General features: G+C 41.0%; 1 protein-coding gene across 1 annotated transcript; it reads left to right on the plus strand.

Moving 5' to 3' along the window:
• Window positions 1-871: 871 nt before the first annotated feature.
• LOC119657224 lies at window positions 872-12,630 on the plus strand. The gene is made up of 5 exons (XM_038064035.1): window positions 872-1,025; window positions 10,928-11,299; window positions 11,422-11,590; window positions 11,660-11,977; window positions 12,117-12,630. Exons 2-5 carry the CDS (start codon window positions 10,947-10,949, stop codon window positions 12,528-12,530), a joined length of 1,254 nt encoding a protein of 417 aa, XP_037919963.1. The 5' UTR covers window positions 872-1,025; window positions 10,928-10,946; the 3' UTR covers window positions 12,531-12,630.
• Window positions 12,631-13,150: the final 520 nt, after the last annotated feature.

Consider the following 13,150-nt stretch of genomic DNA (forward strand, 5'->3'; position numbering starts at 1 on the left):
TAAAAGTATCTTTTGAAGCGATCAAACATTTATTATTATTTTTATATTTCTTTATTTGCCACTAAGGCCAAATGAATTCTGTCGGGTTTTTTACCATTTCCCGACAACTTACTGTAAAATTAGATTTTTATTTCTTACTGTTTCTGTTCTCTGTCTGTAAATCGTTATTCAAAAATTTTGAGAACCCACAGTGGCCATTGGATTTTTTTTGCTCATTTTTCCAATCTACATATTATTGTTAACTATTTCTTAAAAATAAAAAATTATTTTAAAAACATAAAAGCACTTCGGAGACGCCACTCACCGTATTGAAAACTGACGATGACGACCCCTGAGGGTATTTAGATTTACCTTGTTGCTAGCCATTGCATTATTTCAAGGCTTTATGTTAAATATAGATTTTAATAAAAAATATGAAGGAGAAGAGACAAACTTCAACAATGACCCTTTAGAGAGAAAAAATGTTACTTCCTTGATAATATTCGGACGATTTGACTATATCACTTCACCAGAGACCATAAGATATCATACGAAGCTACTAGATATTATCTACATATTTTAACGTGAATCCCTTGCTCCGGTAGTAATGAGATGATTTGATATTAACATGATTGAATTTGGAGAGTTAAATGGCATAAGCTCGAAAGTTTTGAAAAGCTGGTTTGGGAGAATCGCACACAAGTAATCGTATATTTTTATTTTTATCTTATCCTATGCCAGATAGTATATCGTATGTGTATTGTTAGAAAACCAAGTCCCAGAGAAAATTAACGAAAACGATCTCTTCGGATAGACTACGATTAAAAATTGTTGTTATCTTTAGCACGATTCACTGATAAGCCGTTGTCAAGCTTGTGAAAGATGATTTTCGTAAACATCAATCAGTAGAGCAGAAACTCGATGATAGTAGAGTTTTTTTCGTTTCATTGCGATATTATTGTATGAATAGATCGTGAATGCATTCGGTGTTCTTATCGTTCAATTTTGTGTGAGGTGCTGAAAATTGTGTACATTGGTGAACTCTGGTAAGTAATCCATAATCCCACATCTAAGTTCAATTCTACAAATGTGCCCGTCGACACGAGTTCATATGCCATTGTTCCAACTAGTTCAAGAATATATGTAGGGACTTGAAAATTCAAAATGTGATCGAAACTTGACGATCATAGTTGACTTGATGTCAAAATGAAAATGAAAAGAACAATCGATTTGATCAGATATATATAAGGAAAATTCCCAATAGATTTCATTCTCACTTGATATTTTCGTTGACCTTTGGTGAGCTGAACCGTGATCTTTAAGAATTTCTCCTCTTCTTGACGCATCCCAACATGTGTTGTTATAAAAACCTCCTTTCATAGAGTCCTGTTACGAGGCAGTAGAAAATAAAGGAGGGAGAGGCTCTTCCATCGCGAAAAAGAAAATATAATACGTATTCACTAGTAAAATCGTAAAATGAAGCGAACTGGCGGATTCTAAGTTTTGAAATGCTTTGCTCTACTTGTTAAGAAAAACTGATGTCTTGACGAAACTTTCAATAATTATTACAGGCATCCTAAAGTATAATATTTTAAAAGTAGTTTATTGAATTTTCGGGACTATTTTTTGTCTCTTACAAAGTCGGGAAACCGGAAGCTGGACGCTTCAGGTACGAAAGGTTTTGTGTATTTCATAGTACGTAGCGCTTAATATATGCATATATTATGTGAGAATATCCACTTTCGGTTGATATTGACATTAATAGTCTTGAATTTGCAAAGAAGCGACAACTTTGACGTATTATAACTTTGTTATAAATAGTGCGATTTGCACTAAACTTGGTTAGATTATGCTCTATGTTATATCCTATATTGTTGGTGGCGTTCGTGGTGCTAGGAACAGCCAATTACTCAAAATTATAGTAATATACTATTATTAACTTTATTTGCAGAGATATCAGTATGGAAGGTATTTCGGAGCCCAGGCACCATATAGTGCCAGCCTCCTGATTTTTTTCAGATTTTTCGGTTATGTAGTTTCTGAGAATGGCCCCCTTAAAGGAATGATCACTTTCAATCGCTCGCACTCCCCACCTTTCTAACAAATGTCAAAACTAAGACCGGCGGAAAAGTACTAACCGAGACCTTTAATTTGATACCTCACATGAATATATTTGATAAAAAGAAAAAAATCCACCCCCTTTTGCATCTGTGGGGCCCCCCCATTAAATTCGTCGTAAAAGGATGTAACTCACTGTATGCGTGAGTGTTCACAGTTCCCAACTTTCTACCAAATTTAGTGTTGATGGCTATAACCATCTCCGATAAAAATGTGTGTGACAGAGGAGTGGCCAGGTCTCCCATTAGGCGCGACCCCAGCTGGCGTATTGGGGCATACCTATTGATCTGTAAACATGTGTTCATGCACTTTTTTTTCTGACTGTGCATGGACTAGTGTTTGCTCATCTCTGGTGCGTGGACCAAAATGGCTATGGGAAGTATACCCAGAACATAAAACCACCATGGAAGACGAGAGAAGGAGGAAACTTACGGTGCAGGGGCTCGGAACTCCACTACCGGCGGCTTTTGGGAGTGAGCAAGAAGGCTTCCGGTTGTCGCCCTCGATCGCAGTGCCTCGGTGGTAGACAACTTGGCCACCGTGGCATATAATGCTACAAGTGATTTGGATCTTGAGAAGGAGGTGTTAAAGCGAACTATGACCTTACCGAGAATCCCAATAACAAGACTAAACAAAGATGAACTGAAGGCAGATTTTTGGACAACAAAAACCATGACAGCACCCACCGTATATGTTCAAGCTGCTCGACAGCAGGTGGTGCTCCAGCAACAAGGAAGGGATCCATTCAAAAGAAGCTCATCAACTTTGAGATCTCCATCAATGCCAAAGACGATGAAGGATAAAATACAGGCAAGGGCAATAAACGGCAAAAGTGAAGGACTGTGTAAAAGGAGTAACCCTGCCGGGACTTATAGAGAGCAGAGTCCCGATCCGGACGAATTACCCTTCACCCAACTTAGGGCAAAAATAGTTGAGATGTTTGGGTTTATCAAGGACAAGCGCAACGTGCACCAAGCCATAAAGAATATGGTGAGGGCGATTAGGGTCGTCTATAATAGATCACAGATGGAGGAAAAGAATGCTAAGGATACGCCGAACCCCGCTGTGCCAACAGTGTTACAAGCAACTCAAGTGACACATAACCGTACAACCATCGAATCCGGATGAAATAAATAACGAGGAGACGCCTAAGAGAAAAAAGGCCCACAGGAAACTCTGAAAACCAGCACTAATAGCTCTGAAGAAAGGAAGCGTACAGCGAATGTAGAAAAGTCGACCAGCGTTTCGAAGCCCAAGACAAACGGAAACGATGGATGGACTAAGGTTGCCAGCAAAAAAAAACGAAAGGAGAAGCAAAAGTGCGAACCCGTCCAGATGCGATTGTTATCTCCAATAAGGGCAATCTGTCCTACGCGGAGATACTCAAAAAGGTCAAAGCTGATCCCGACCTAAAAGATATGAGTGGAAATGTGAACCGAATCCGAAGAACCCATGTTCGAGTTGAAAAGATCCAGCGTGGGCAAAACTGATGGCTTTCGCACTCAAGTGAAAAACTCGCTTGGGGAGAATGCCGCAGTGTGTGCCCAAAAACATGACATCTATATGCAATGTAAGGATCTCGATGAAGTAACACCGAAAGGAGAAATTTATACTGTATACGTATACGAATACCAGCGGAGGCAGCACAGAAGTTGTTAGCGGCCGGAGAAGTTCGGGTTGGATGGGTTGTCTGTTGTTTAAGAGAACAGACTTCACTAAAGAGGTGGTTTAAATGCCTCATGTTTGGGCACTTCGCCAAGGCATGCACCAGTAGCATTGACCGATCTGATCGATGCAGAAGGTATAGGGAGATGGGCCATATTGCCAGGGAGTGCAATAGGGACCCCAAATGCCTATTGTTCAAGGTGAAGGAGGGACAGGATAACCGGCATATTGCCGGAGGTAGAAAATGTCCGGAATTTAGGAAGGTGCTCACTGCAATGAGAAAATTAGATTTATTCAAATAAACTTGAATCATTGCAGGGTCGCTCAGAATTTACTTGAGTAGACTACGTTCGAATCTGAGATGGAAATCGCCATCATAAGTGAACCGTATAGACACCGTCACGGTGGGATATGGGTCACAGATTCGACTGGTGGAACGGCGATATGGGCTTGCGGTCGACAGGCCATACAATGCATTGCAAGTCAGGCAGCCAGTGGCTTTGTGTGGGCAAGTGGTGTATATATATACAGCTGCTCCGCCCCACCAAGTCCCCCAAGACACTGTCTGAATTCGAGCAAATGCTTGATAAGCTTGTTCTCGACGCAAGGGGACGAAGTCCAAAGATGATTGGTGGTGATTCCAATGCTTGGGCCCTAGAGTAGGGTAGTAGGGAATCAAATGTTTGGGGGCGCAGTTTATTAGAAGCTTTCGCGCAGATGGACATAGTTTTGGTTAACGAAGGTGCTGTAAACACTTTTCAGAAAGGAGGGTCAGGCTCGGTTGTAGACCTGACCTTTTTCAGCCCTGCGCTGACGCGAGGTATGTCCTAGTGCGTCAGTGAACGCTACACCCATAGCGATCAGCAGGCAATCTTCTTTAAGACATGTGTCGAGTTACAGGGCAAAGCGCTATCATGCCCGAAACCGAAACCGAAAAAGATTTCAGACTGCTCTGCAAAATCTTTGGATGAGCAGACCATCATAGAGGTGAGGTTAGATCAACCTGGTAGGGGGTGCCCTGGTAGGCACCTCTACGGAAAGAGCCGTCCATCTGGCTCAATGCATCGCCAAAGCATGTGACGCGTCCATGCTTAGAAGGTGTTCATTCCCCAGAAGAAGACCAAACTACTGGTGGAATGATGAACTGACCGGCGTTCAATCAGCCTGCCACCGAGTCAGAAGAACGGCTCAGAGGGCGGTAGGTAGAGTCGATCAGGGGCAAAAAGAGTGCGCCTATAAGGCAGCCCGCAAAAACCTCAAGCTCGCCATCCAGCGAAGCAAGAGGGAGTGCTTTAAGGGGCTCTGCTCAGAAGCGGACATAAACCCATGGGGGAGCGCCTACAGAATCGTGATGGGACCATTCAGAGGCCGTTTCTCTCCGCAGATCACGTGTCCTACCCTCTTGCTAATAATCATCCAGGGGTTATTCCCCCAGCAAGAGGAGAGCACCGACATATACCACCTCTGAATGTGACGGCAATTCCTCCAGTCACCAGAGACGAACTGCTGGAGATCTGCGGTAGAATAGGAGAAAATAAAGCACCGGGTATGGACGGAGTACCAAATAAGGCCCTTAAGCTTGCCGTGAAATCCAGGCCGGACATGTTCGCTGAGTTGTTCGAAGCGTGCATGTCCGAGGAGGATATTTCCAGCGGTATGGGAGCGGCAGAAGTTGGTACTTCTGCCTAAGCCTGGTAAACCTCCAGGTGAACCATCCTCATACCGACCCATATGTCTCCTGGAGACGGTTGGGAAAATGGTAGAGCGGGTAATCTATAATAGATTACTCCCCGTTGTTGAGAGCTAAGGCGGCCATTCAGATCGGCAGTATGGGTTCCGTAAAGCCAGATCAACCACTGATACCATCAAATTGGTTACTGGCTTGGCCGAAGATGCAATTCACGGAAAAGGTAGTACCAGCAAATATTGCGTGGTAGTAACCCTGTATGTGAAGAATGCATTCAATTTGGCCAATTGAAATCTAATACGAAAATCTTTAGCGAAGGTTGGTATTCCCGCCTATCTCGCTGCTATCGTCGATAGTTATTTGTCTGAAAGGAGGCTCTGGTACGACACCGATGAGGGACCCCAGGAGTACGTTGTTTCCGCGGGTGTCCCACAGGGCCCCGTATTGGGCCCACTACTGTGGAACATCATGTACAACGATGTATTTAATCTTCCCCTCCCGGGGAAGCCACAGTGGTGGGTTAAGCTGACGACATAGCGCTGGTTGTTGTCGCAAAGCATCTCGAAGATGCTGAGTTATACTCAAGGGAGGCAATCAGTGCTGTTGAAAGTTGGCTAAAGAGCTCTGGTCTGACATTTGCGGAAAAAAAAAACGAAAGCGGCCCTCATCACTAATCGCCGGAGGAGAAATAACGCCTGTATTAGGATAGGGAATCATATCATCACTTCCAAGCCGACCATCAAATACTTGGGGATGGTGATAGACAGGAAGCTTAGTTATAAGCAACATGTGCGGTATGTTCGCGATAAATCATAAACTGCAAGTATGACCCTAGCAAGGATGATGCCGAACGTGGGAGGGCCACGGCATACCTCTAGGTTGCTTATAGCCAGAGTGGTGACCTCGATTATGCTCTATGCAACCCCAGTTTGGAGGGAGGCGTTGCGGATGTCAGGGAACGCTACCAAAGTGAGTTCACTCTACAGGAGGACAGCCCTGAGGGTATGCTCTGTCTTCAGGACTGTCTCAGATGACGCAGCATTCGTCACCTCTGGAATGATGCCGATTGACATCGTGGCAGACGAGATGGCGAATATATACCATGCGAAGCCAAACTCTTTCTCATCGCGGACGAAGAAGACTGAAAGGGAGAGATCCATAAATAGATGGGAAGAGCGGTGGGAACGCTCAGGAAAGGGTCGGTGAACTCACAGGCTCATTCCATCAAGGAGTGTTTGGAGAGACGACACGGTGAGATTAATTATAATCTCACCCTGTTTCTCACGGGACATGGAGGATATCTCCAATATCTTTAAATTGGAGGCCTCACCCGACTGTCCAAATTGCGATGGAATCCCAGAGGACCCAGACCATGTATTCTTCCACTGTCCGAGATTTTTGGAAGAAAAGAGGAATCTAGAGGAGACTCTAGGAGAGGTGCTGATACCAGAAAATCTGGTGCCGAAAATGCTAGTACATGAAGAGAATTGGGATGCGATCAACTGCATGATTGCATCTATCCAAAATAAACTGCGAAAGGCAGAGGAGAGGAGAAAAACGCGGTCACGTGCGCCGCGTATAGAAGAAAGGCGACAAAGCTAGCGTGAGCTGACTCCGCCCCGTGATGTTATACCTTATGGTGGTTTCGAGGGGCAGGGAGGGAGTCGGGGGTAGTTTTAGTGGGTCAAAATCCCACACGCTGGTGTGTCCAGACCAGTGTCTTTTGAAGATTTCTACCCCCTGAAAAAAAAAATACAGACAGACAGTAAACCGATTTTAATAAGGTTTTGTGTTTACACAAAATCTTAAAAATGTGAGGCATGCATGATTTGAGGTCCCTGGAACTTTCTTAAAAAAAGCAAAGGCGGGTTTTTAAGGAGTATGATACTCTCCATAAAATAGCCAAAAAGCAAAAAATTTACAAAAAAAAAACAAAATGGAAACGTTAAATTGAAATATGATGATTTTTAGCCCCAAAAACCTAATGTAAATCAAAATCTACCAATCTAGGTCATTCTATTCTATTGAAAGCATATAATTATATATTCAAATTTCAAAACGATTGATTAAGTGTTTTTTTAATCTTACACATCTCGAAGGATATCTTATACATATCAAAATATTTGCCCCCTTGAACTTTGCTCGTAATTTGTATGCATATGTTTTGTGTGACTATTCACCTTAGTGAATTAAATTTAAAGTCCTCGATTTCAGCAAATTTATACGAAGGAGATAATTTGAACCAATAATAACTTGTAATAGTGGCAAACTTGGTAGCATCATGTTCTATATTATGGCCTGTATTAAGACATTATTATTATTTTAGGATGAGCTTAACTTAGCTGAAATCCCCACTCAATTTCTAAAAAATATAATATTATTCTCATATTAACTTTATTGGAGCAAATGTCGATAAGGAGGATATTTCGCAGCCAAGACACTATGACAAGTGTGGCAGCTTCGTAATTTTTTCAGGTTTCAGCTTCTAAAAATGCGCCCATGAAAGAAATGATCACTTGAAAGCACCCGGCTTCCCTTATTTGCATCAAATGTGAGAAAGTACTAATTGTAGCATTTCGTGCCCATCATGACAACATTCGACGAAAAAAATGTAGATTTAGATGGAAAAATTGGAGAATGCAGCATTACCCAGTACGCGGCATTCTTCCATTCCGTTGCTAGTTTACATTCATCGTCCCACCGGTCGTTCTAACTTTTCTGGTACCAGGGGCTAAGTATGTTTGTGGCCCTATTAATGATAACATTCTTGAAGTGGTTATGAGCATCACTTGTTGAAGCTTCATCTACAGGACCTATACTAGCTGCGGTTATTTCGGCATCAATTTCTCCGTTATAGGTGTTACGGATGATTCTATTATGGATGGGTTTGGATTTTTTCATTGTTTTCTCTCACCTGATTATCATAGTGGATTTGAGATGGCATTGTTTTTCGAGCTCAGAGCACCATGCCAATAAGGTAGTGATCCGAGGCATATTGGCTCCCCCTATATGTTCTGACATTCATCATGGCTGCCTTTGCTTAGCACGTGGTCAATTTGGTTTAAAGTGGTCCAGTTTGAAGAGGCCCATGTACCGCTTTCCGCGCAAATCAGGTGCTCCCAACAACCATTTCGTGCAACACTGCTAGTTGGATAATCGACAGTCCGTTGTCATTGGCGCTCATTGTGTAAGCTATGGGAGCCAACGTATCGCCCGTATACGAGGTCCATTCTTACTTGGCTACTGAAATCTCCAAATATGATTTTATATCATACCTGAGACAGGCTTCTAGGGTTCATTCTACTGTGTAATGATACTTATATTTCCAAATTTGCCTTGCAAACGCATGGCCTTTCCCTTCTGTTTTCGGAGCCGATAACACCAGATTTCATTTGTTGGCTGACAAGGAAATATGCCAAGTAGTCTAGTAAATTTCTGTATTAAATGTGTGTTTTTGGGATATGAAAGGTCCCAAGTCCACATCCACTTGATGTTGGAACGGACCAGATGAAGAGCAACTTACTCTCACTTTTTTGCTCCACGGACCCCTAGTTTTGGACATAGCACCCAAGTATTCAAAAAGTAGAATGAAAGACCAACAGTTTCATCCAGGGCAGAAGCAACTCATCAGACGTTGCCTAACCTAACGAAATAGTTAGTCATTCTTTCAAATTTTTGAATATAATTCCCCCCTTGTCGTGTTTGACACTATATAAAAAGGGGCGATTTCCATCTGTAGCCACTTTCGGTCACGCTTTTTTAATGTATTATACTTTTTGTTTAACAAGATCACTGAGCAGCTAATTTTTGTTGCTGATATCCAGCAGGCGAATTTTCCTGACTCTCAAGGCCACACAACATACAATTGGTATGGGGTAACATAATCTTCTTCTTCAGTCTTTATGCCGTTCACTAGAGTGATCGACTCGTCTAGATCCCGCCCCTTTTTTCAGTCATAAACTCGCTCTGGGTGTAGTCGAGAGATTCTTAAATGCCCGTTTAGTACATCAAGCTGTTTCGTGGGGCTTTTGGGTCGTCTCCCATGGATTTCGAAAGTTAGACTCATCTCTGCTAGTCGCCAATATTAAGTTAATTCCGTTGAAGACACTTTTTTCGAAATTTCCGCTGGGTGGATACAGCCCCATATCATTTGCGGATATCGCTATTTCATAGACAGTGAACCAATGTTAAGGGGGTCATCCCGTGGGTCGGATTCGCGGAATCGAATTTTTTTTTGAACATCAATTGTATCTAAATATAGTGTAGGATATATGAGCAAAGTGATTTTTTGATATTCACAGTCGTTCGGAAATTACAGTGTTAAAGACGTGATAAGTCACGTGCTAGATTTAAAGCGCGTATTTATCGATCCGAATGACGTTCGAATGACGCTAAAAGGACAAGAATTGAAGCCAAGGCTGTGCATGTATTTCTTGAAGAAACCTCAGGTTTATGGACTAGGTGAAGCAAATTAATGACCAGTTACGGTTTTATGACTAAAAATTACAGTCAACTTTTTAATTGCGTTTTTCTCGAAACTGCATGTTGAAAACCGGCTGCCACCATAGCCCAAAATCTATCCAACGGAATTCTTTGAAATTTTCACGACTTATTCAGAACATATTTCTACGGTCCGAAAACTAGGATAATTGCGATTCATTCAGTAGTTTTTTCTTATTCATTGAAGAAGCCGTGAAAAAAACCCAAAATTCACAAACAAAAGTTTAACAAGGCACCAAAAATTTAGCTTTCAATATTTTTTAATAATCCTAGTTTGCGGACTGTAGTTAAGTCTGTACGTTAAAATGCCGTTGACTTTTTTCTTTAAGATGATCACAGCGCCTTCAAGCGTGGCAGCAGAAAAACACCCTTTTTTGGAGATGGGTGGATAAATTGCTCTGTATTTCAATAACCAACTATCTGATCGAACTAGAAAAATTGCTGTGAATATTCAAGATATTATTAAATCAATGGTGAAAAAAAAATCGTATTTGTAACTTTATCCAATTCTACACAAAAAATTTCTAAGTAAAGCCAAAAAAAAACGGTCTTCACGCGGGATGACCCCCTTAATCTTCATTTCTATTTGATTAGGCGCATTTGTTAGTTAATATTGATATTTGATTCTATCACTACCTCCTAGCTAAATGCCTAACTCTCACAAATTATACACATCGCATCAATATACCTTTTCCGGATTAGAAGTATATCTCGATGGACCTCTACTTTTGAGGGTATTTTCTCCATTCAATTCCACTGTTCGATATGTTCCTCTCTCCCAGTGTGAAGCAAATATGACAGTGCTTAGTTTCATTTATTACCTCTCCTTCTAGAATTTCTTATGAACGGTTTTGCCCTGCCATACCTTAGAAATAGATATACAGAACTCGGTGACGTACTAAGATTCTTTCTCTAGTCAATGCTACTCAGTTGTGCAATTATCTTTAATTTAATCCATTTTGCCGTTTGCATTCGTAGATACACGCAAATCTGGACCATGATCATCGAAAAGAACAACTGTAATATCCCCGAATATCTCGATGGAACCTTTTTCAAAAAGGCCTTAGTTAGCAGAATCAAGTGCGATGACGTCGAGATAAAAGGGTTGCATTTCACAATGGGTAGTAGCGGTGGTGAAAATTATTTGAGCTTGATATATCGGGTTCGAATCTCATATAAGCTGCCTAACTTGCCACAAGGAGATGAAACTTTTATTGTTAAAAGCATTCCGCTGGGAGGAGCAAAAGAAATATTTGCTGACATGAACATTTACGAGAAGGAAAAAGAAATGTATTTTAACATTATGCCTAAAATTGAAGATATTTTGAAAAGCATCAAAATTACACCGAGGTAAGTAGCAATTTTCAAAGAACAATTTTCTCCTGCCTTTCGTTGGTGCTCTGGCCCAAAGGAAGCCTAAGTCGCCAATATTAGACCATTATGCCTGGTATTAATCCAAATATTATGCATAGGTGTTACTATGCTGTCGATAATCCGATCGCAACAATAGTGTTTGAAGATATGAAAGCTTCCGGGTATGAGGTAGCAGACCGCATAGAAGGGTTGAATGAAGAACATTGCAAAGTTCTTTTAACTAAGCTGGGTCGATACCATGCTGGTGGAATGATGTTGTTGAAACAAGTACATATAAAACATATTTTATTATCAATAAAAAGTTTCCTAGTTTCGACATTTTTTCTAAATTTTTAGGAACCCTCAATCAGAGAGAACTACCTCCTTAAACATGGAATTATTTCATCAGTAAGCTTTTCACCCATTTTGTGGGGAAAGTATTGGGACGATGGAATATCAAGGCTGGCTAACCACGCATCCAAATGGTTGGGTTATGAAAAAATTGTTGGAAAACTACGAAAAATTCACCAAAATGGAATATTTGTCGAACGAATAAAAGATTCAATGCGTATATCGAAGAATGATATTTTAACCGTTTGCCATGGAGATACCTGGGTGAACAACCTGCTTTTCCAATATGAGTTTAATGAAGAGTCACCGACAGATGTTGTTTTGGTAAGTGCATCAACTAATTTCTTACAGTTGAGGACGCAGTCCGTTCTCCAGGTTTGTATGAACAAATTTTCCATTTAAAGTTTCCTGTATTGAAACTAATTCTTATCTGTCATCTTTATATTCTTTCTTTATCTCACAGATTGACTTCCAGGGGAGCATAGTAGGAAGTATAGGACTTGATGTAAATTATTTCCTTCATTCTAGCCTCCAGGTTGATGTGTTCGCTAGTAAAAGAAAAGACTTGATAAGAAATAGCTATTGCAATGCATTAAGAACTACTCTCCAAAAAGGTGGTTTCGAAAACATTCCTACAGTTCAAGACATTGAAAATGAAATCGAAAGGAAAGCAGTTTATGGGTTCATGGCTACAATTATTGTTCTTCCATTTGTATCAATGAAAAAGGAGGATTCAGGTGACAGCAATTTTGAAACACTCAGTGAAGAAAGTTCAGCGAATCGATTGAAGGACAGCGCCTGCTCATCTCCGCGATTTCTAGAGACTATGAAAATATTACTTAAGGAATACGATCAATGTGGAATGTTGGATTTTTGATATCTTTGTAAAATTAATTTTCTCTATATCTATATGCACATAATCTTTCCTTTAAATGCTCTTCAGGGTATTGTGACAGCTAAAAATAAACCTACCTGGATAAACGTACACAATTAACCGCTCAATCTTTCAGTTAAAAAAATTAAAAATTGCTTCATTGTTGTTCAGCTACATAGTTGAGTTGAAATACTCACACACGTATATGTTAGATTACACAGGTGGGCTGTTTGGTTCAAACTGTCAGATAAAACTGAACGCATAAGCCAAAAATGGTAGCACATAAGCGATTGAGTCTGAATAACGTTTCTGGTACAGCACTGAAAGCGGCCTTCATAACTTTCCATTTTCTTCTTCACTCTTTACCCTGTTAACAAGCAAGCTCAGCTGGGTTTGATCGGGGACGCATTTCAAAGACCTGATCTGTATGAAGTCGAGATGCTCTAAAATAAACATCCAGCATATCAAATCAATGTTGCTTCGGCCGTCCTTTTGGTCGTTCGATGTTCAGACCAATTCTGGCAACTGTTTTCTCGTTAATTCGAATTACATGATCCTACCATCGAAGCTGCCTCTTCGGCAATTTGTTCACGATCGGTTCAACCACATATCTCTGGTATACT

The sequence above is a fragment of the Hermetia illucens genome, chromosome 5, assembly GCF_905115235.1.
Source record: "Hermetia illucens chromosome 5, iHerIll2.2.curated.20191125, whole genome shotgun sequence".
Taxonomy (NCBI): domain Eukaryota; kingdom Metazoa; phylum Arthropoda; class Insecta; order Diptera; family Stratiomyidae; genus Hermetia; species Hermetia illucens.

Excerpts from the sequence above, each read along its gene's own strand:
- LOC119657224 (XM_038064035.1), top strand. The coding sequence starts at position 10,947 with ATGATCATCGAAAAGAACAACTGTAATATCCCCGAATATCTCGATGGA. Across the intron at positions 11,591-11,659 it reads GAATGATGTTGTTGAAACAA|GAACCCTCAATCAGAGAGAA; the intron begins GTACATATAAAA and ends CTAAATTTTTAG. Across the intron at positions 11,978-12,116 it reads CACCGACAGATGTTGTTTTG|ATTGACTTCCAGGGGAGCAT; the intron begins GTAAGTGCATCA and ends TTTATCTCACAG.